The sequence below is a fragment of the Notechis scutatus genome, chromosome 1, assembly GCF_049901735.1.
Source record: "Notechis scutatus isolate UNSWTSFEM ecotype Mainland chromosome 1, rNotScu1.2, whole genome shotgun sequence".
NCBI classification, from domain to species: Eukaryota; Metazoa; Chordata; class Lepidosauria; order Squamata; family Elapidae; genus Notechis; species Notechis scutatus.
This window is the reverse complement of record NC_142009.1, coordinates 23674881-23698651: the sequence shown is the minus strand read 5'-3', so window position 1 is coordinate 23698651 and position 23771 is coordinate 23674881. Positions and strand designations below refer to the sequence as shown.

The 23771-nt window shown below is 40.9% G+C and overlaps 1 protein-coding gene across 8 annotated transcripts in view; it reads left to right on the top strand.

The window, feature by feature from the left end:
* Positions 1-23771, top strand: part of TSPOAP1 (TSPO associated protein 1) — a 73500-nt gene that overhangs the window by 12232 nt on the left and 37497 nt on the right. For 5 of the 8 annotated variants that reach the window (XM_087958628.1, XM_087958585.1, XM_087958576.1 and 2 more), the window contains exons 2-13: positions 79-186; positions 3143-3271; positions 3925-4101; positions 7443-7715; positions 15338-15430; positions 16202-16285; positions 17210-17299; positions 17773-17895; positions 18676-18780; positions 20323-20373; positions 21100-21192; positions 23160-23367. In XM_087958628.1, coding sequence (XP_087814754.1) covers positions 79-186; positions 3143-3271; positions 3925-4101; positions 7443-7715; positions 15338-15430; positions 16202-16285; positions 17210-17299; positions 17773-17895; positions 18676-18780; positions 20323-20373; positions 21100-21192; positions 23160-23367 — 1534 coding nt within the window. The other 3 variants (XM_087958589.1, XM_087958598.1, XM_087958620.1) reach the window with 3 other exon arrangements.

Sequence of the window (23771 nt, the reverse complement as noted above, 5' to 3'; positions counted from 1 at the left end):
AATGAGCTATTACTAGTAATATCCTCCCCTTTTCCTCCCTTTTCTGTGTTTTCTTTAACTCCCCTTTCTACTTCACAGTATGGTGTGAGTTATCCTTGTCTTCTGCATCAAAACCAAGTGCTTCTGACAGCCCTAGAGGAGTTGCAGATGCGCTGTGCCAGCCTGAAGAAGGAAAACGGTCTGCTGGTAAGGGGCATGCAAGAGCTGAATACCCTGTACCCAAATGTTGTTTAGCCAAGCAGGATTGACCAGTCTATGGCTCTCTAGATGTTGCTGGGCTTCAACTCTTATCAACCTTGGTCATTAGCCAAGGCTGGTGGTGGTGGAAATTGAAGTGCAACACTATCTGGAGATCTGTAATTGACAATCCTGAATTCCTGTATTGGGCAGCAAAGATGGTTTATTTAATTTCGAAGATGTTTCTTTGCAATGATATTTGAGGGAATTAAAAAAAAAGGGTGCTTGAAACTCTTAGTTCCAAATGATGCAGACCAATGCTTTCAGCACAAGGCTGAACAAACTGTTTTGGCACTTGAAATAGAATATCCAAGCCACGCACCACTTCTGCTAATTAAAAGAGGATACTACTTAGCAAGCCTTTGTCCTGCCAAAGTTCCACTGAGTGAAAGGGCAAGATTTCCATCAAGCAAGATTTTATAATTGCAGTTAGACTTTCTTGCTGTCTGCTTGGTTCAGATCTTTCTCCCATTTCTCCATCAATCTTAAAAACATTTTAAAAGTACCATATTGCTTTAAGAGGCTGATGAACCTTGGATTGTAAGGAGCTGTCTTATCTTAAGCTAGGCTGTTGAGGCTGGAGGACTGGACTCATCTGCTGGCTGAAATGATGAGAACCAGACTACAAAATGTAGATGGGGTCAGGATGAAGAAATGGACAAAGCTAACGCAACAAGGACAGTCTTTTTAAATTAATACAATTAATTAAGCAGTATTTTGGGGTACTGCAGGCTGCTCCTAAGACTTCAAGTGAGCACAGGAGGCCTTGAGGCCTCAGATTCTACATGCGTGCTCCACCTAGTGCAAATTTCTCCAACCTAGTGCCCCTCCAGATGTCTCTATTGTAACTAGGGAAGATGGCAGTTGCAATCCCACATATCTGGAGGTCATCACAATGGATAAGGCTGAAGTTGTCAGCTTTGATTTGAAAACTTTGTCCAAGATCTCAGACACTGAAAGAAGTCCTGCTCACAGAGAAGTCTTCTCCAGTTTTTGTGCTTACTACTTTTTCAGGATTTTTTGTGACCCTTCGTATACCAATATGGGCCACTCACTGCTTTCTGAATGCAGGAATACATAAGGTCAGCCTCCATCCACCTCTCAGTCTATTGCAAGTGCATCCCACTTAGGTATTTTCCAGTTGCAATTAAAAACTGCTGCTTTTTGACCTGAGACGTCTTAAGCCCTTCAGAATAGACGGTTTCCACTGCTTTGTTCAGGTCTAGTAGCAGTTCCAGCTCTCATTGGCTGCAGTGCCTGACATGCCTCTTTTCCCTCCAGCAATTAGTTGCTACCCATCTCAAGCTAGGCTGTCAGACTGTACTGTTCTCTGCTGGTCAGCTCTCGGTTTGTTCATTTTTAATCATCTTGCAGTTGATCCAAAATGACCTATTAAATCAATGAACCATCCTCCACTCTAGAAGCTCATGCTCCTTTCAACCTTTACATCTGTGTATCTCCCAGTATTAACCCCTTTCAGTTTCTGCTCAGGCTGGGTGAAGCATGCTACCTTGTTTTCCCTTCCCCTAATCAGATGTATAGCCTCAAGAGCCGTGGTGGCACAGTGGTTAGAATGCAGTATTGCAGGCTACTTCTGCTGACTGCTGCTTGCCAGAAGTTTGGTCATTTGAGTCTCACCAGCTCAAGGTTGACTCAGCCTTCCATCCTTTCGAGGTTGGTAAAGTGAGGACCCAGATTGGTGGGGGCAATAGGCTGACTCTGTAAACCATTTAGAGAGGGCTGTAAAGCACTGTGAAGTGGTATATAAGTCTAAGTGCTATTGCTATTGCTCAGAAGATACCATAAAGAAAAAAAAAGGGAAGGGTCTCTATGAATATCAAAGGAGATAATGTGAGAAAATGGTAGAGGTGGGAGTGAAGAAATCCGTGTATATAAATATATGAGAAAACAAAGGCAGGATACAGGGACAATTAAGGAGGGAACAACCCCTAAAAGAAAAAGGCAGGCACAGGTAGACCAGGCTAGGCAGAAGCAAGCCAGTAAGGTTTGACTTTCCTTCTTGGATGGGAAGGACAAGAAGCACAGGAACAGCCAATCTGTTCTTGTGGTGACCATAATCCAGATTGAGCATATGCCCAGATCCTTGATCAACCAAGGGCAATCTTAAAATACATTAAGAACTACCTCATCCCAGTTACATTGACCCATCCCACCTGGTCAAGCAGGGAGGATGTTCTGCATATCCCACCAGTCAAGGTATTTCAGCTGGCAGGATCTAGCAGGAGGGGCTTCTGTGCTGTTGCCCCACCCTTTTGAACGTCTTACCCTCAGAGACGAAGTAAGCTCCCGCCCTTCTGGCTTTCTGGAAGAGTATAAAGACCGGTCTCTGCCCATTAGTATGGGATCTAAGATGTAACCCTGGGGATGGCTGATGGCTTGAGAATGTTCCTCGTGCCTTGTCAACCTTTTAGCCACCTGAGTTTTTTACTTTGAATTTCACTTTTATACTGTAGATATTAATTTTGTTCTTAATTCTGTTTTTAATCTGTGCTTTTACTTGTGTGTTTATGTTGTTGTAAATGGCACAGAGTCACAGGTGGGATGGGCAGTGTAGAAATTTAATAAATAAATTAAAAAAAATCTGGAGTGGAATTTCTGAAGTTGCTTTAAGCTTAATAAACAGCTGGGAGATTTTAAATTTGAACCTAAAATGCATCATCCAAGCTGCTTTCTATCCAGTTAGATTGCCTTCATCTCAGGTTATGACTCATGTTCTAATTTAAGAAACCATCGGCGGACCATACCATACCTGGGGGAGGAAAAGGTGGTTATTACTGCCCTCCTTGCTGAATGAACTTATTTTCCCAAAATGGATCCCTCTCCAAAAGTAAAACTGGGTCAAAAAGGCAGTTCAGATCTTTCTCTCTTACTTTCTGTTTCCCAGCGTAAGACCTGCTTCCCGGAGACTCAGGAGAAGGTGAGGCATTTGAAGAGGAAGAATGCAGAGCTGGCGGTCATTGCGAAACGTCTGGAGGAGAGAGCCAGGAAGCTGCAAGAGGCCAACCTCAGAGTGGTAAGCGAGCCAAGCCTGGGTGGCAGACAAGCCCAATCAAGCTGCCCAAGCTGCAAACTTTTTTTCAAAAACAATGATTTTTGATTTTTCTTGACTATCAGAATTATGAAGCCCTACATTAAGTCTGTTATAACTGGCCTACAGAGACTGGAATTGTGATCTCTTGCTCAACTATGATAATCACTGATTAATTTAGAGTTCTCATCTTTCACCCTCTTTCACCTTTCACATGCACATACCCACATATTCTTTGTAGTTTATTAATGGTCATTCCCCAAATGTGTTGTCATTTTTGTACGGAAGAATCTGTAGGAATCATACTTTGTTTGCAAGAAAATTCCAATTTAATCCCTGGTGTGGCCAAAGTGGTTAGAAAAATCCCAACCAGAACCTTTAGAGAAGAAATAAACTGTAACTCCCATCAACTTTAGTCAACATGATCAATAGTAAAGCACGATGGGAATTGCAGTCCATATCTGGTGGGCCTTACATTGCCTGCCGTTGCCTTAGAAATAGGTTTCTAGTCAAGTAAGATAGAACAGAGCCAGATAGACCAATGGTTTGACTCTTAAGTCAGCTTATCTTCTTAGTCATTTATTTATTTGTCCCAAAGATTGGTCTATTAGACAACGGTCAGTCTTTTCTTGCTGTAGGTGAATGCACCAATAAATGTGAAGAGCTCCTGTGCAGGACTGTGCAAAAGAGCGCTGGCGCGCCAACGGGCTACAGATCTCCAAGAACAAGCCAATGCACTCCTGATGAAAGACAAACAGATCAATGCTCTGCAGAGGGAATGTCAAGAACTTCAAGCTAAAATCATGGATGGAAAGGTGAATGTTTACCACTGAATACACTCAGGCTGATGTTGTCCAGATGTGGTAAACCTCCATCCATTGTGAGTGAGCACTAGGATTTGGATCCAGGCCCATCTGGACCAGGATTATCACATTTTTTCTGTCTCTGCTCCTACACTTCCAAGTGTGTCAGTACAGAAAAGCTGTTTCTTTATCATCATGCTCAGAAAAGCCTCGTGGATTTTAGTTACTGTGATCAGAAAGCCATCTTCCATCAGGGCACTGGCTGAGTATCTCTGATATCAAAGGATTTTCATTTAGTATTCCAACTTTTAAGGGAGATTTTTCCCTCAGATAACAAATACTGCTACATCATTCTCTGAGGAAAGTGAACTTTTTGTTTGGGGAAAAAAACCTACTCAGAATTTTGGGATAAAGAAAAATATTCACTGGCAATAGGCAGTGCAGTTGTAGAGGGAGAGCTAGGTAGGAGGAACAATTAAGTGCCAGAATGGATAATTATGAATAAGTATCCATAAGCCAAACAAAAGATTGGGAAGCAAGGTTTATTTTTATTTATTTTTATTTATTTTTATTTATTTATTTGATTTGCCAATTGTTTACAAGATAATAAGTATAAGTGTATACATAGTTGTGAATACATGAAATGGGTACATATAAGAAAAATAAAAGAAGAATAAGAGAAACAATAGGACAGGGACGGTAGGCACGTTGGTGCGCTTATGCACGCCCCCTACAGACCTCTTAGGAAAGGGTGAGGTCAATAGTAGACAGTCTAAGGTTAAAGTTTTTGGGGTTTGGGGAAGAAACTACAGAGTCGGGTAGAGTATTCCAGACATTGACCACTCTATTGCTGAAGTCGTATTTCCTGCAATCAAGTTTGGTGCGGTTAACTTTGAGTTTGTATCTATTGTGTGCTCTTGTGTTGTTATGGTTGAAGCTGAAGTATTCATTGACAGGTAGGACATTGCAATGTATGATTTTATATACCATGCTTAAATCAGACCGAAGAGGCGTAATTCAAGGTTTTCTAGTTCTAGAATTTCAAGTCTGGTGGCATAAGGTATTCTACAACGAGTAGAGGAGTGGAGAACTCTTCTTGTGAAATATTTCTGGACTTTCTCAATTGTGCTAATATCAGATACGTAATGTGGGTTCCAGACTGATGAACTGTATTCGAGTATTGGTCTAGCAAATGTTTTGTATGTTCTGGTTAGTAGTGTGATATTACCAGAGAAAAAGCTACGTAGGATTAGGTTAACAACTCTTAATGCCTTTTTGGCTATGTAGTTGCAGTGGGCTCTAGCACTTAGATCATTAGAGGTGAGTATTCCAAGGTCCTTTACAGAGCTTGGGTCATCAACAAGATCTTGACTATTCAGCTTGTATTTTATTTTCTGATTTTTTTGCCAATATGTAAGACAGAGCATTTATTTGTTGAGATTTGAAGTTGCCATTTGTTTGACCATTCTGATACATAGTCAAGGTCTTTTTGTAGGGTAGCAGTATTGTCTGTGGTATTGAACAGCTTTACATCATCAGCGAAAAGAACGCAATTGCTCTTAATATGATCACAGAGGTCATTTATGTAGAGTATGAAGAGAGTTGGTCCTAGAACACTGCCTTGGGGACATCACTATTGACAGGTACAGAATTTGATAGGACGCTCCCAATTTTGACCATTTGTTGTCTGTTTGCCAGGAATGCTTCTATCCAGTTATTCAGTTGTCCAGAGATACCATAGGATTTTATTTTTAGGAGTAGTTTGTCGTGTACCACTGAATCAAAGGCTTTACAGAAGTCTATGTAGATTGCGTCTATTGCTTTGCCCTGGTCGAGTTGTATCGTCCATATGTTTTTGCAGTGTAAGAGTTGCAGATTACAGGATAGTTTTTTTCTGAAACCAAATTGTTTATTGGAGAGTAGGTTGTTTGTCTCTAAGTGGAGGATGATGGATTGGTTAATAATTGATTCCATGACTTTACAGGTGACGCAGCATAAGGAGATTGGTCTGTAATTTTCAACTAGGCTGGGGTCTCCTTTTTGAAGATGGGGATGACTGTGGCTTGTGACCATAGGTTAGGCAAGGAGCTGGTCCTGAAAGATTTTTCAAAGATTATGCTTAGAGGTTTGGCTATGGCAGTGGATAGCTTTTTTAAGAAGTAGGCACATATTCCATCCGGTCCAATAGATAGAGATGGTTTTAGATTGCGTAGTGCTTTTCGACATTGTCTTCTGTAAAATCGATATGTATTAGATCATTGTTGTTATCTGTAGTACGGCTAGGAAATACTGGGCATGATCCATTGCTGTTTACAAATACTGAGCCGAAGAATGTGTTAAAGATGTTGGCTTTAATGGTGTCGTCGTTGCAGTCTTTACCATCAGGTCCTATCAAGGGTGGGATAGACCTTGAGTCTTTTAGTTTGTTGTTTACAAAATTGTAAAAAGCACGGGTGGAATTGGTGCTTAGAAGGTTTGTAAGAACGACTGGAAGAAGATGCTGCTAACATATAAAAGGTGGGAAAAGAATTATCAAGAATTATAGGAAGTAGGACTTCATGCTCTGGACCAGGGTTTCTCAGTCTTGGCAACTTTAAGATAGCTGGACTTCAATAGGAGTTGAAGTCCACCTGTCTTAAAGTTGCCAAGGTTAGATGTTTGAAAGGAAAGGAGAGGATGTAGGAACCTAAGAGGTAGAAAGATCAAAGAGACAAAGTGAGGCCCAGGTCACGGGTTGGTTTGAATGAGCCAGCTTAACTCTATGCTGCAGGTTTTCATGTCTGTTAAATTTTCTTTTCAGACTACTAGAACGTTATGAAATGTGCTTGAAATCTGAAAGATGCCCTTTTTCACTGTTAATATTATTAGGGGTGCTGTGTTGATCAGTTAAATAATTCAGACTTCCCACTTGCTGCCCTTCAGAGTTTGGGGGCTTCAGCTCTCATAATCCCCAGCCAGCACAGTTAAAGGGAGTCGAAGCCTCACAATTCTGGAGGGCAACAGCTTGGTGAAATCTGGATTAGATTTGTCATTGAAAAGGCATTTTTGGTCAATAGCAGAGAATTCTCAACATAGGTATTTTCTTTTTAAAAGCTTTTGTTGAAGTGCAGGCAACAAGTGTTATCTGAGAAGAGGGATTCTATCCTCTATGTGGGAGGAAGATAAACCGCTGTTCTAAGATGTTGCTTTGAAGACACAATGGCATAGACATTTACCATCCAAGATGAAACAAACAGTGGTTGGTCATTTGCTGTGTAATGTATTTCTCATATTCAAATATAAGCAGTTTTCTCTGATTTTTAAGCCACCTAAGATTTATTTAACCTGGTAAGTGAAAATTTCTGTTTTTCTAGGAAGGTCCTCCATGTCTGCCTCTTCTAGATTTCCAGCATTTACTTCGAGAATCTCAGAAGGAAGTGCTGCGGTTACAGAGACAGATTGCTCTGAAGAATTTTAAGGCAGCCCTGGAGCCCTGTGGCCAGGGATCAGGACACTTTTCTGTAGCTTTTGCAATGGACTTGGGGCTCATCACCTCAGACAGGACTATTTGCTCAAATGGTTTTTCTCCTACAAGAGTATCACAGCCATGGGAGGAACTGTGCATAGCAGTGGAGGAGACCAGCCAGGTAAATCCTTTGAACTCCTTCCAGTTTATAATCATGCGTCTTGTTTACCTTTTAATTATCCACATGCTGGACAATCTAGAACAAAACCCACCATTCTTAGAATACCAGATTCCTAAGTCCATCTTTGCTATCTAACATGGGTTTGCTGTTTTACTATTCCATTGGTCCACTGCAGTTCTGAAATAGTGAAGACATTCAACTCGAAATGGGGCATATTTGAGAAAAGAACTGCAGGAGAAATGACAATTAAATATGTCATTCTCTTATGTAATGCTCTGCATTTCCTGTTTTTTTTTAATCTACTGCTTATTTCATCCAGGTTGAAAGCAAAGAAAAAGAACCAAGTGAAGCTTAAAAGCATTGCCATAAACATTATATCTATTTATAACACTTTGTCCCATTGCTAAAAAGACCTCCAGTGTGGCTTACATATCCTAAAAATATGACATACACATTCTGTATTCGGAGAACATGCCTAACCAGGAGTGGGCTTCAAAAATGTTAGCAAAGGGTTCTCTGCCCAGTTGTTGGGTGGGCGTGGCCTAGTCAACTTCCTGCACCATGGCAGGAGGGGGTGTTTTTGCCCTCAAGCCTCCAGGAGGGTGAAAACGGTCTCCCTGGGCTCCGTAGGTTCTCTGGAAGCTGGAAATGGGATCCATTTCCAGCCTTCCTGAACTTCCGGGAGGCCCATTGTTCACCTTCCCAGAGCCTCTGTGTGTGCCCTGCACTTACCTGCATCCAAAATGGGCCATGTGGGGACTCCTGGGAGGGGAGGGGTGGGGTGGGGTGGGGCCGGCTAGAAGTGGGATTTGGGGGTTCTCTGAATTGCACAGTATCTTAGCTAGGGGCTCCCTCACATCCCTGCGAACCCCCAGCAGCCCACCTCTGGCAATTATCCTATTCTTCTGGGTGCTCACAATCTAGTGAGCTGGGTTCACGCAATGCTTTGGACCATTAAAAAAAAAATGCTCAGTTGTTTAGTTTGTTGTACAGATGTAGCTGCTAGGCTTTTATCTGATTTGGTTAAATATGCTGAGTGAACACAGACCAACGAAGGGAGAGGTGAAAAGTCAAGCACATTCTTAACATGTTGTTAAAATGAAAACTGTTATCATGCCTATTTGGAATGAAAAGAGATCAGGCAACATGATGGAATGCCTGCCAGGTAGATAACCTTCTGGAGAGCCAAATGTTCTTTGCAGGGGTGAAGAGCCATCAGCATCAAGAGGGCTGTTGGAGTGTACACCTCTTTTGTACTTGTGTCAATATCACATGCATGCCCCATCAATCATTGCTGATTCTGATCTCTCCTCCCCCCCCCCCACCCCACCAGATGCTGCTATGAATAGCCCCACATCTCTCCTGTTCCTCTATTCCTTGTCCAGATGGAACAGCTTAAAAATGGGTCTTCAGAATGCTGCTGAAGGAGGAGGAAGAGGAGCCACCAATGCAGCTTCGGGCCTGGGTGGAGCTGAGCTATTTGCCTAAAGAACAGAGCTGAGCTCTCCCCAAGTGTATTAGACATCCTTTGTTTACTAATAAATTGTTGACTAATACGTCTTTTGCAGACTTCCTGAGCAAATGATGTTACATCATATCTACATAAGCACTCTGTTCAGATAATGTGGGGTAGAGAACAAGGGGAAATAGGCTAAAAAGGCTGAAATGAGGAGAAAAAAAAACCCACAGAGAATTTCTTCTGATTTTGATTTTGTACCATCAACCAGAAGTGTTTTTTTAAAAAAATAGACTTTATAGCACTGCAAAGAGTGCTCGAATTTCTATGGGAAGCATACAGGGCAACCCCCAACATTGTGTGGGACTGAAGAAGAGCTTCAAGGGAAATGGCACGAGATGACAAATGAGATTTGTATCTTGATCAGACCTGATAGTGCTGGGAAGATCAAAGGCTAAGGCTAAGGGTGTACCGGGAAGTGGGGGAAATGTCCCAGAAGAAGTGGCAAATTATGCACTGTTGCCAAGGGAACCACACAGGTGCAAATATATCACCAAAGTTGAGCTGAACTCAAAGAGAGTTTTCATTTTAGCATGTGGCCAGGATTGTTGCAAGATAAGCTTTTTTTATTCCAGTAACTGGCTCAGCTCTTTGAGCTTGTGTCCCATGTGCTACTGCATTTCTCTCATCACTAGACCATATTGTTGCCTCTTTCCCCTGCCCTATTGACCCATTAAATTATAGTGCCAATAGGTATAATACTCTGATTGACAGCTGCACCAGATCAGGAATTCCCGACTTAATCTCACCCCAGCCATAAATACTTAGCCTGGTGAGTCACTGTTCTCTTCTTTCTTCCTGTTCTCTATTCCTTACATGCAAAGAAACAAAAATACAAACATACTTTTATCACACTTGAACCTTCCTTGAAAATGTTGACTGTATGGAGAATGCGGGGAGATTTGAAACTGCACCGTGTTCGCACCTCTTCCGGATCCGACTTCAGATCCTGGAAGTTTAGATGGTCAAGTCTGGGAATTCCCACTGTGCACTCAAGGGGTCCTTCCTCGCGCCGCAGCTTGGAGCTTTTCCCTGCCCCGTGCCGAGCTGCAGATATTCCTCCCTCTTCCGGACGGCAAAGTGGTTCAGCCCACCGGACAATCCACCGGGCTGGAGCTGTGCCAGCGTGGAGCTGTCCCTGGTGCTGAAGCGGAAGGCGCAGCGGGCAGATAGGAAAGCGCCGGCCAGACGGGTTTTGTGCAGGCCGCGTCGCCTTTGGGGTGGCAAAGGGTGGAGACAAGTTTGGCTGAAAAGTGGATCGGGAGTTGAACCAGCTTTCCTGACGTTGCATTGGTGAGAAACCTAATGTTGTGTTGCCTGCTTTTGAGGAGAGGGGCTCCATATCAGAGTTCCATAACTTTAAAGAGGGGTAGGTTGTAATCCCCTGTTGAGTGCATTACAAAGTATTCCTGAATATGTATAATTCTTGTTCCTTAAGAGTGCAAATTATCTTAGGAAGCTGGAGGTTGGAGAGAGCATATTTCAGGAACATTATATCCAAATAATGTAAAGACGGTAGCATAAAAATCTACACCTGAGAAGCTTGTTAGTAAGGGCTTTGGCTTCTTCTACCAGTTCCCAAACAGAGCCTGTTTTTTTTTCTTTAGTTTTTTTTTCCTAGAACAGAGAAGTGGCCAATATATTTCACCTTGTAGGCAGATTACCTTTCCCAGGGCAGTTCCTGAAACCTCCAGCTGAAACCATCCTGCATTTCTGGACAGTGAAAGGTGGATTTTGAAGAACCATTTCAATCCAAACTAGAAATACTGGCCCAGATCTTATTTCACACAAGGCGGTTTCCATTTGCTCACTCAGTGTTACAGTGGAAAGAGGCACCTCCTGATCAGAACACAAACCTTCCATTGATTCAGGAGCTTTCATAAGTTCCTTGTTTATTTTTTTTAAATATCAAATTTAGAGACCACCCAACTAACAGAGCTACTCAGAATGTGTCAATTCCAGGAAAATAGAACTATTGCAACTCAGGATGAGACAGCTTCCTTGATGACAGAGTAGGATTTTAATCAACAGAAAACATAATATTAGGCAATTTTTCCTCCCACAGTTTTTCAGGTATTGCCAGATTAGTAAGGATTACAATCATAAACATTAATGTATACTTAGAACAGAACAGCCCGACACCCAGCCATCTTAGACTATATTTCCTATAATCCCCAGTGAGCACTAGCTTTGATTTTTCCTGGCTGGAGATGAATCCCACTACTTAAAAGGTGCTAGAATAGGAAAAAGAGTCTTAAAATCTCTGAATCGTCTTGCTCATTAATCATGATTCACAGTTTGGAGCTGAGAAATGATATTCTGGGTTTACTATCAGAGTTTCCTGACATTAGTGGCTTGGGTCTTGATTGAAGTCAAGCCCTGGAAATACCTAAAATATATAGTACTTTAGCTTTTATCTGGTTTTAATAAAAAGTAATGATTAATGTATAGAGAGGGAGCTTAGATTGTCAATTTATATTTTTATCAATTTTTGATTTTTCAGAATTGGAAATATGTATGTATGTATGTATGTATGTTATTCAGCTTTGTTCGGGTAATTTCCCACGTCATTATAGTTGTGCTTTTAAAGTTGTAACAACGTTTCGGCAGAATCTCATCTGCCATCATCATCATCATCGTCAGACGAACACAATACAGAAGCCTGATGATGGCAGATGAGATTCTGCCGAAACGTTGCTACAACTTTAAAAGCACAACTATAATGATGTGGGAAAATACCCGAACAAAGCTGAATACCATACATATAAATACCCACAAAAACTTAAGAATATATATCTATATATCTATATATCTATATATCTATATATCTATATATCTATATATCTATATCTATATATCTATATATCTATATATCTATATCTATATCTATATCTATATCTATATCTATATCTATATCTATATCTATATCTATATCTATATCTATATCTATATCTATATCTATATCTATATCTATATCTATCTATCTATCTATCTATCTATCTATCTATATATATATATATATATAGCCTTCGGCTTTGTTCGGGTATTTTCCCACATCATTGTAGTTGTTCTTTTAAAGTTGTAGCAACGTTACAGCAGAATCTCATCTGCCATCATCAGGCTTCTGTATTGTGTCCGTCTGTGAGTCAGACTTTTACAGTGGTTTCAGATTTAAATTTGGGGCAGCCTATTGCTGTGCCAGAATGGTTTTTTCTTCATCCTGATTGGTTGGGAGTCTTGGTCTGTGTTTATTGGTCTGGGAGTTTGCTGTGTTCTGCTTGATTGGTGTCTCTAATATCTTCTGTCTGTTTTTTGGCTCTTTTTGTATCTTGATTGGCTGGCAGCATTGTGTTACTTTATTGGAGGCCTTTAGTGCAGCTTGGCCGGGTAAATGGACGGCTATCATTAGTTAGGAAGCTGGGTTTCATCTGGGTGCCTGGTTGGGATGTGTTTGAGCTGGAGGTATCAGGGGATTTGTTTGTGCCCAGGTGTTTGCCTGGCTTGTGGTGTGGAGATTTTTTTGTTTGTGAGTGCAGGCTTCCAAATGATTGACAGCCTGGTGGAATCATCTCTTCTATTCATGCTTTCTGGTTTTTTTTCAATCTCTATGGCTTCTCTGATGATTCTGTGGCTAGGGTTTTCTATAGTGGCTAGGGTTTTGGTGCCATTGAAGTTGATGCTATGACCTGTGGCTTCCATGTGTTGGACTAGTGAGGAAGTGTGTTCCAGCTTTTGACTGCATTTTTGTGTTCATCCAGGCGGGTACTTATTCTTCTATTGGTCTGTCCAATGTATGTGGCGGGCATGATGCACAGGGGACTTCGTATATGCCTTGGTTTTCCAGGTCAATTTTATCTTTGGGGTTGCTAAGGATGGCTGCTATTTTTCTGTCTGTTTTGAAGGCAGTCTTGATGTGATGTCTGTGTAGTATCTTACTAATTTTGTCTGTAGTATATGTGTATGTGTGTGTGTGTGTGTGTGTGTGTGTGTGTGTGTGTAAATTCTGAAAAATAAATAATGTATGGGTGTGGACATGTACCCACTTCCATTCAATTGTGTTCAGTTCTTGGAGACTGACTGGACAAGTACCTGCAGTTTTCTTGGCACATTTTTCGAAAGTGGCTTACCATTGCATCCTTTCTAGGGCTGAGAGAAAGTGACTGGCCCAAGGTCACCCAGCTGTCTCTGTGCCTAATGTGGGAGTAGAACTCAAGGTCACCTGGTTTCTATATATCAGCCCAGAATGCTTCTTTGAGAGAGATGGACAATTCAGAAATATGATTGATAGATGTACAAACAAACAAATAAGAAATAGATACGTAGCCTTAAACCAGGTTATTTGAAGGACCATCTTTTCCCAGTCACATCTATCCAACTCACCAAAGCAGAGAGGCAGGGAATGTTGCTGGTCCCCTCTCCTAAGAGGGTACATCTGGTGGAACCCAGAAAAACAGCCTTCTCCGTGGTAGTTTCTTCCCCCCTGAACATTATCTCCGTGGAGATTAGATTGCCCCCCCCCCCACTCTTTCACAAGACCCTGAAGACCTGGTTTTGGCAATGGACCTGTGAAACCCTGAGTGGAATGGAGTCCATAAAGTGATGTATCTGACTGATTGTTATTGCTGGGGGAGGGGAGGGTTATTGTTGTATATTGAGTTTTGAGCAGCAACCCAGAATCATTGAGAATGAGTGGACAACCATATAAATTTTCTTAAATAAATAATTAGAATAATGCTATATTCAAAGGCCTAGGATGATAATATATATTTTATATATTTTTAATATACATTTATTTTTTATATAAGGAGAAGGAATGGCATTGGCTGGGGGCAGAGTTAAGAGGAATTAGTCTAGAGGCATTACATTCCCACAAGCGGTCTAAATTCAACCACTTTTGAATTCCGTTAACTCTTATCTAGCACCCAATTAGTACTGACAGTTAACCAGATTCTTGTATATAAACAAGAACAATACATCAGCTTAACTGGAACCCAACACGTGGTCCTGGTTCTTCACACTGGACAGACATGAAATTTGAACCTGGACCTACTGATTATTAACTCAGTCTCTTGTATGTAAAAACATAAGGAGTGATTTATTAGATGCCATTTACAAGCTGAATTCACTGATCTCAGCATACCACAAGCAGTTGTGATGGAAGGTGGACACCCAGGAGGGATGGGATATATTCCAAAGAAGTAAGATAACTAGGTCTGGATATTACGTGTGAGAGTAAAAGGGTGAAGACAGCCCTTCCTTGATAGTTTACAGAGTCTATTGTAGATGGAGATAGTAGAGTCTACAGTCTGGCAAGATTTTTGTCTATAGATGTGAAAACAATAAAGAAATCAGCTGGGGAGAATATCTACTTTGTGATTCTTGGATTTGGTCTCACAGCAGTGCTGTGTTCTGATTATATGTTGTGCCTAAACAAATCATATGATGGTTTAATGTGATATCCTGGCCCCCATGATTTGCACAGCTAAATAGCCTGGTTCTCTTGGTGTGCTGAATAACAAAGCCATCAAACTTTATTTTAGCCTGGTCTAGCTTATTGTGTGAATTCAACCACACCAAAGTCTGAATTCCTGCCTAACCTCAGAGGTGACATTCTAGACCCAGAGCAGTTCACAGCAGCAAACACATTTTCAGGACCGAAACTTGATCTTAAGACTGGGTGTTCTAAACTGCCCAGTGTTGTAAACCAGTGATCCCCAACCTTTTTTACGCCGCGGCCCGGTATCCCCAACCTTTTTTATGGCGCGGCCCGGTACCGACATCATCTGGGCGCCGCCATCTTGTTTTGATGAAAAAGTGCTTCCGGTGAGCTTTCTACCCGGAAAAGCTCACGGAAGCACTTTTCATCAAAACAAGATGCGGCATCTCACAAACCAGCGGCCCGGTAGGACTTGTTCCACAGACCGGTACCGGTCCGCGGACCGGTGGTTGGGGACCCCTGTTGTAAACCATCCAGAGCCACTTAGGTAAGATGGGCAGAGTAAAAATTTAAGAAATGTAGTCAACTTGCTAACTCCTATCAGTAAATAAAGACTGTGAATCACAAAATGAACAGGGCCATTTGTTCTGAAATTTGTCTCTTTTGCAGTCAGAGACGGGACTGTTTCCTTTCGGAAGAGTGCAAAGAAGAGAAGACACATTGATTTCTGCCCCTGAAGTTAAAGAGCACGTGAAGCATTTGGTGAGTTTTTTTAAAAAATAATCTTTATCACAGCCTATGGCAACATCTAGCACAGCTAAGGAGGGTGCCCTAGTCCTTGGATGGGACATTAACAGGAAATTCTAGAACTACTCAATTAGACTGGAGTGCTGAGTTAAATTTGCAAAAGACAATGACAAAAATTATTTTATGATCTGTACAATATTTAGGGAGTCTTGATCTTTACCTTGTGGAAACATTATCCTCAAAAGTAACTATAGGTAGTCCTCAACTTACAATGTGTTTAGTGACCATTTGAAGTTACAATGGCACTGAAAAAAGTAACTAACGACTATTGCAGCATTCCCCACAATCACCTGATCAAAATTTGGATGCTCATATTTATGACAGTTGCAGTGTCCCGGGAGCATGTGATCTCCTTTTGTGACCTTCTGACAAGCAAAGTCAACGGGAAAGCCAGATTCACTTGACAACCATGTTAGTAACTTAACAACTGCAGTGATTCACTTAACAAATGTGACAGGAAAGGTCGTAAAATGGGACAAAATTCACTTCACAAATTTCTCACTTAGCAACAGAAATTTTGGGCTTAATTGTGGTCATACGTCAAGGATTACCTATATGCTTTTGCAACATAGCTCTGGAAAAGAAGACCTGAGAGTGCCAAGCTGCTAAATCTGGAGCCCTTGGGGCTTCAGCATCCTTAAAAATTATGCCATCTCGTTTGAAATAGGTAAGCGTTGTTTGGTCATTTGCCTTTCAGTTTGATTGTCTGCTTTCCTCTTCTGGTAGGACTCTGAGCTCACCAAGAAGAGGAAGCAATGTGAACATCTGGAGCATGAAGTAAAGAAGAAGCACAAGAGATGTGTAGAGCTTGTAAGTGAGTCCCCACCCCCGCATTGTTGACTCCTAGAGCTACTTTCAATAGACAGAAGACGGATGCCTACAAACTCCCTAGGAACAGAAGGTTCAATAGCAATAACTGGCTAATAATAGCAAATCACTGATGCAGTAATACAGCAAGAACAAGGGATTACAAAAAACAGCAATAGTTGATACAAAGGCTAGCAATCTCCCCCCGCCCCACCAAAAGTTACACATTAAGAACTGTGTCTGTTGAGTGTGGAGGGGAAATCCAAAAACTCAAGATAGTAACTATGATTCTGTGATTGATGTCCTGCCTCTTTTTTTACATGTGTTGTGATAGCTTTGTATATAAAAAATTGGGTTTTTATTTCATAGCCAGACCCATCATTTTGCCCCTTTTTTTAAAAAAAACATACTTATACACCGTGGATGTGCCATTAAAAAAAATCTAGCATTGGTAATGTTTGAGTTTTCTGTTTAAAAAAATGAGTTTTTTTTATCTATACACATGTTAAACATGTCATTGGATCCTTCAGAGAGAAAGCTTTCTATTACTTACAGTCTCTTCTGCGGGTTTTAAAGTTCCTAAACCAACATTAAGGTAGAATTTTAGAGTGGAATGAAATATCGTCATTGCTGTTTGAATTGACATGGCAGTGAGCTTTCTCAGAACTGCTGAGTTTTATGCCTAAATGCCTAAATCCAAGATTGCAGAAAAAACAGCCTGGGGAATCACATAGTTGATAGCCTATCAGGACTCTTATGTCATGCCCAGAGTGCTCGGAGTCAGTGGAACTAAGTATTTTTTCCCTTTCAGTATTTCTGGAATTTGAGGAAGATTTTATAGAACACAGTTGGTATTTTAAGCTTTGTCATAGTGGGGAGAGATTATTTTATTCCCAGAAAATCCATGCTTGATTTTTTCTCACACAGGAGATCGAACTTCAGGAAGTGCGGAGTGATAATGCCCGACTCTCTGAGGAGAACGCCGTGTTACAGGGGCAAGTCGAGTGGACAGAGAAGGTAATCATGAGACCTTCTCTTATATCCACCCCCCACCATCTAAAGTAGTGTAAGCTGATGACTGTAGATCATGGCTTTAGTGTCCTCAAGGAGGTTTTCCTGGGGGATAAATATTATTTCATTGTAAACCAAGTTTCTGTTTAAAAAATGAGTCTTTTTAATCTATACACATGTTAAACATGTCATTGGATCCTTCAGAGAGAAAGCTTTCTATTACTTACAGTCTCTTCTGCGGGTTTTAAAGTTCTTCATCTTTCATGTGTTGGCTACGGAGGTTGGAATATCAATACACAAATACATACATTTCTATAGAAATACCCAACATCAGTTATGATCATGCTTACAGTTCCATCAAATGTATGGAACAAATTAATCAGACCCTAAAGCAGAAGGGATTGTAATGCTTTTGTCAGAGAGAGAGAGCACCTCCTCCTCCTCCTCCTCCTGTTAACCAACTGCTTCTCCTATTGCAGGTTGAATCTGAAAATGCTGAGTTAAGGCTGCAGGTTTCTGTAGTGACTGAGGAACGGGATTCAGCTCTTCAGAAAACCCAGGAACTCCAGGACAGGCTGGAGAGTCTCGGGCAGGCACTTAAGGTTTGTAGGAAAAGTCCCTCCCAGAGCAGCTCTTTCACTGATATCCTTCGTTTTGGAAAGTTGACTAGCAGAAATGGCAGATTTGGAATCAAGTTGTAATAGATTCCAGGTTTTCTGATTAAAAGTTGATTTTGAGGATGTGGATAAATGCAAATGTCACTTCTTTATTTGTGTTATTCATACTCCTATGATGAATCAAGAGCTTGAAATCAGGAACTGGCATCAACCTGAGACATTTTATAAAATAATTAAAAACAGTCTTAGGAATGCTTGACAGATTTGTCCATTTTACGCACAGGCTCAGCAAAGCCCTCAGCGCTATTTTCTGTTAAATGCTAATGAAATTCAATAATTAAGACAGTGAGCTACAAGTCAGAAATAATTCTCCAGTTAAGGCAAAGGTAAAGATGCTCAATTTATGCTTAGCTCCTGGAGACTATAATATGCAATCATATTGTTCCTTGACAACAGGTCTAAGACAGGAAAAAAACACAAACTGGTGCAGGACTACATGCATTTCCAAAAACTTTGGGATAACTACCAGTATGACAAGGAGAAAATTATGCTATCATTTACATTTAAATACACATTTAATCAAATTAAATGAAGACTTTGATCCTCTTCTGCCATTTCTTCCAAAACATCTTTTAAACATAGTCTACCCAGGGTGAAAAAAAAGGGTCTATGGGAAAATCATTTGGCTTTCTTATGTTTAGAATCTATTTACTTGTTAAAATGTATCACCTGCCTCAAGGGACTCTTCCGGATCTTCTTTTCCAGCACATGAGAGATGTTGCAGAACGAAGGCAGCAACTGGAACATCAGCATGAGAAGGCCTTGCAGGCCTTGCAGAAGAAAAAAGATGAAGTCCGACAGCTGCAGCAGGTGAGTTCTGTCAAAAGGAGTCTTCTTTCTTCCAGGTTTATTCACGTAAGCTTGATTCTTCCATCAGCCAAAGGCTCACATACTGTATGAATGTGTAAACCAGGGGTCTTCAAATTTGACAGCTTTTAGACTTGTGGACTTCAATTCCCAGAATTCCTCTTCCAGTCATGTTAGCTCAGGAATTCTGGGAGGCGAAGTCCACAAATCTTAAAATTGCCAAGTGTGAAGACCCTTGGTGTAAACAGCCCCCCATCGGCAGGAATTGACTTGCTTTGGAGGTGAAGGAAAAATTCTCATTGTGGGGTTTGTTCTCTGATGGGTCATTCAGCCCATAGCAATGCCTGGTGCTGCACTGATGTGAGCAATTGCAATATGCTGAAGGCTGGGGAAATACCTCCCCACCATTGGGCAAGGAGAAATTGCTCATGCTTTCTTCAATCAATAATTTGATTCTACCCTACTGATACTTAACACATTTTATTTATCATTCATTCACTTATTGAGTCTGACCCCATCTCAATCAGCAGGATTGTCAACATCCTGCAAATTGAGTTGAAATTTAATTGTGGTTTAATGAAAAGAAGGACTAGGGGTGACATGACTGTAGTTTTGCAAGATTTGAGGGGCTGCCACAAAGAAGAGGGAGTCAATCTATTCTCCAAAGCCCTCCAGGAAGGACAAGAAGCAATGGATGGAACCTAATCAAGAAGAGAGGCAACCTAGAACTGAGGAGAGATTTCCTGACAGTTAGAACAATTAATCAGTGGGATGACTTGCCTCCAGAAGTTGTAGGTGCTCCAATACTGGAGGTTTTTAAGAAGAGATTGGACAACCATTTGTCTGAAATATTATAGGGTTTCCTGCCTGAGCAGGGTATTGGCACTAGAAGACCTCCAAGGTCCCTTCCAACTCTTTGGCTCTATTAAACAGTGACATACAATGTATAATAAAACATACAATTGACATACAATTGTATAATAAAATTATGTAGTAAGAAAAAGTAAAATTCTAATAAGTGCATCAATGAATACAAAACGTTCTTCCATTCACTGGCATCACTCAATTGTTGTAAGCCTTCTGAAATATCTATCTTTAATAGAATCCAGATGGGCCATAATGTGGAGGCCAACTCAGTATCAGCTGTGGGGCTGTTTCATGATTGGGGTGCAACGGTGGCGAGTACCACCACTTCCTTTCACCTTGTAGCATTTGTCAACCCAAATAGTGCCTCCCTGGACTAAATTCCACAAATTTAGAATACCGAGATATTGTTGGTCATGCAAAACATTTTTTAAAAGTATAGACCAAATTTACCCATTCCAATATAGCTTGATTATGGTTTACATTATTATGCGTATTCACCTGTTATAAGCTATGGCTTAACATAAACTTAATCAGTACACCAAATGCTAACACATAATGGCTAGGCAGAATTTGTAAATTCAATCAAGTCTACAAGCAAATCACCCACTTCTGTGTCAATGAAGATACATATTCCTGGGACAGCCAGCTTCCTTAACCTTTCTTTTCTCTTGGATTTAGGCTCAGGCTGAAGCTAGGAAAAAACATGAAGGAGCAGTGCAGCTTTTAGAGGTAAGAAGAGGAGAAAATGAAAGAAAGGGAGGTCAAAACCAAGAAAAAAACCCATTTAAATTACCATCAATTTAGTTTATTTAAACTACACAAGAAATTTTCACATCAAACACTGCCAGTTCTATGTGTAGCATAGAGAAGGAGACCTGATTAAATGTGTCACCATGGAAAATACTAAGAGACTTCCCACTGCAGTTCATTGGTTAGAAGGCAATGTCTCATTGAAGGTAATGGGCTGTGAGAATAACCTTGGAAGACAGGAGAAAGAGGGTTTGAGATATCTTTTATCTGAGTGTTGCCCTGGCTACAGCTCTTTCTCCTGTCTCCCAAGGTTAATCTCACAATCCATTATACTTCCAGATGTGGGTTTTCAATTGATTTATTCAGTCCTGCAATCAATCACCGGATTTGTACTTAAGGAAGATGGTGATGTGCAATTAACAACTTTTTTTCTTCTTCTGCTGTTTCTTGCCTTGTCAGAATTCCTTGGATTCTATGCAGGTACTAATGGTTTCAGATGTGCAAAAATGTCCTGTTTTTCCCTCTTTCCTCCAACAAATCTTGATTGTTTCAGAGGCGTTTGGAACAGAGAAATACTACGTTTTATATGTATTATGGAAAGTAGGCAAGGAAAGAATGGGAGAAAAATTGAAATGTATTTGAGAAACAATAATGTATATTTCTCGTTTCCAAACTTGCACATAATTTGTGTTGCATCTGTATTAGCCCAGCAGAACAAGAGCAAGGTTTAAATTGCACAAGGCTGTTCTTTCTGGTGACTGTCAGAGGAAGGGAAGAACTGTCCAAGCACTAATGAGGGTATGGGAGAATATGTAAATGTGACACTCTTAATGTGTCCTTCACTACAGATAGTCCTTGACTTAAAACCGCAATTGAGATCAGAATTTCCATTGCTAAGCAAGGCAATTGTTTAATGAGTTGCGCCCAATTTTATGATCATTTCTGCCAGTTATTAGAAGTAAATTACTGCAGTTCTTAAGTAAATCATGTGGTTGTTAAGCAAACCCCACTTCCCCCCACTCACTTTCCTTGTTGGTGGATTACTTGACCCTGGGACACTACAATCATCATAAATACATGCTGATGGCAAGTGCCCAGACATGAGGAGTTGAACTCAAGTCACCCATTCCCATTCAATACACTAATCAAACCTGACTATAAATTGCTGATTCTCCATACCTTACTCTTCTCTGTTACTATTATTTTTCTATCCTGAATGTTAAGCTTCACTGGTGGGATTTCTCCAGCCTGAAGGGACTCTTGCTGAAAAGTTAGCTAACGAGAAAAAAAACCCTGTTGTTCCTTTGAAGTCAGAAAATGGTTGTGTCTCCTGTTTCGCTTGTCTTGATGGTACACACACACACACACACACACACACACAAATCCTTAAATTGAGTTCATGTACATTTCTTATACTATATCCGTTAATCAGCCATAAATATTTGGCTGGAAGAAGATTCCTTGCCCTTGTTCTTTGTGGCATACAGAAGAGGAGATGGTGTGCATGTATTGTTCTGTAGAATAACTAGTAATGTAGATGTGGTTAACATAGAAGCGTTGGGGAGGGGGGGGCAAATGTATGATGGTGTGTGTCTTCTATTCATTGTCATTAATAACATGTTCAGTCTGCAACTGGGCTCTTATGTTTGGTAACCATAAAAGCAATAACCCACCCAATCTCTTTTTACTGATGTTCTTTCATTCTTTCAGAGGCTTTTGCAGAAAGGAAAGAAAAACCAGGTGTTTTCCCCCCACCCTCATTCTGGTCTCTTTCCTGTCACAATTCTTCCCCCTCTGTCAGGGTTCTAACGTTTCACACTGTTTCCTCTTGTGATGAGCTGCGATGGCTGATCTTTGCACATGAAGGTTTATCCCACAGTTCAGCACAGGGCTGCCTTTTAAAACTGATCCCTTTATCCTCCCAAAAAATTACTGGAAGCTTTCCTCTACCAAAGATAATGATGAAAACTTTTACAAAAACAATTACAGTATGTAGCATGCAGAGTAAGAAAGCAACACCTTCTTGCTTATGAAGAGAATGGTCCCAAAATGACAAGGTATTCACTACCAGAGAAGATGCCAACCAGATTTCCTGAAGATGCAAATTCCAGAATTTAGATCTGGTCCCAGAGAAAGCCCTTTGACATGTCCCACCCTTTCCACCTTTGCCACGGCTGGGAAATGGAGAAGGTCTCTCCATTGATCTTTATGAGCAGGCAAACTCATATAGAAGGGAATAGTTGCTGAGATACCACCAACGCTTTAAACTGTGTCCAAAAACAAACAAAAAACTAATGTCCACATTTGCAGGAGCTGCAATATAATTTTGCTATGCTATGCCAAGTAGATGCATCATGAAATTAAATATTTCAAAGATCTAGGATCTACTGCTGGGAAATGTAATGTAATCCACCCAAAATGCAGTACCCAGAAACAAATCATTCATTCATTCATTCATTCATTCATTCATTCATCAATCAATCAATCAATCAATCAATCAATGTCTTTAGGTGAACTTTAAGCCAACTTCTTCCATCTTGGCAGTTTCCAGTCATGCGATTGCAACTTCCATAGTTATCCAGCTAGAACTGAGTAATGCCATAAATATTCTGCTTGATATCCACTTGAGATATGGTGTGTGTATGTGTGTGTGTGTCAGTGGATACTAACCTGCAAGATGGACCATCTTCCTTTGCTCCCTTAAAACCTCTTTCTGTTGCTAAAATCTGCCTTCTGCTGTAGCTAATGTTTTTTTTGCAATGCAGGCCCGTGTGAGAGAGTTGGAAAACCAATGTCGCAGCCACACAGAACAGTTTAACTTCCTCTCTCAGGAACTCAGTCGATTTCACCTCCAAACTGGGAAATTAGGTCTTCCATCCACCTCCTCCTTCTGTTCTTCCCTGGTGACTTCAGAGATTGTCTTTGCTACTTGCCAGAGTTCTCCACAGCTCCCCAATGGCTTCAAGCAGAAAGGTGACAGTATACAAGAGATTTGTACTTTGACGTTCTTGTCAACAAAAGAATAATTCAGAAAGGGAAGCACCAAGTCATCTAAAATTTTTCAACATACCTCTCAATACAGGTAGCCCTCGACTTACAACAGTTCATTTAGTGACCATTTGAAGCAGTGGTGGGATTCAAATATTTTTCCACCGGTTCAGTGGGCGTGGCTTGGTGTAAGCGCTTTGCACACGTGCACACACTTTGTGTGCGTGCATGCACCAAACGCGCACTTTGCACGGGCACAGAGGTGTTCTAACTCGCCTCCTGCAAGCCTGCACGATGCCAGTCGCTTCAGCAGCTGCCACGCAACACTCTTCTGTGCCGCACAAAGCAGCTGCGCTTCCAATTCAGAGGATAAAGGTGAGTATGGGAGC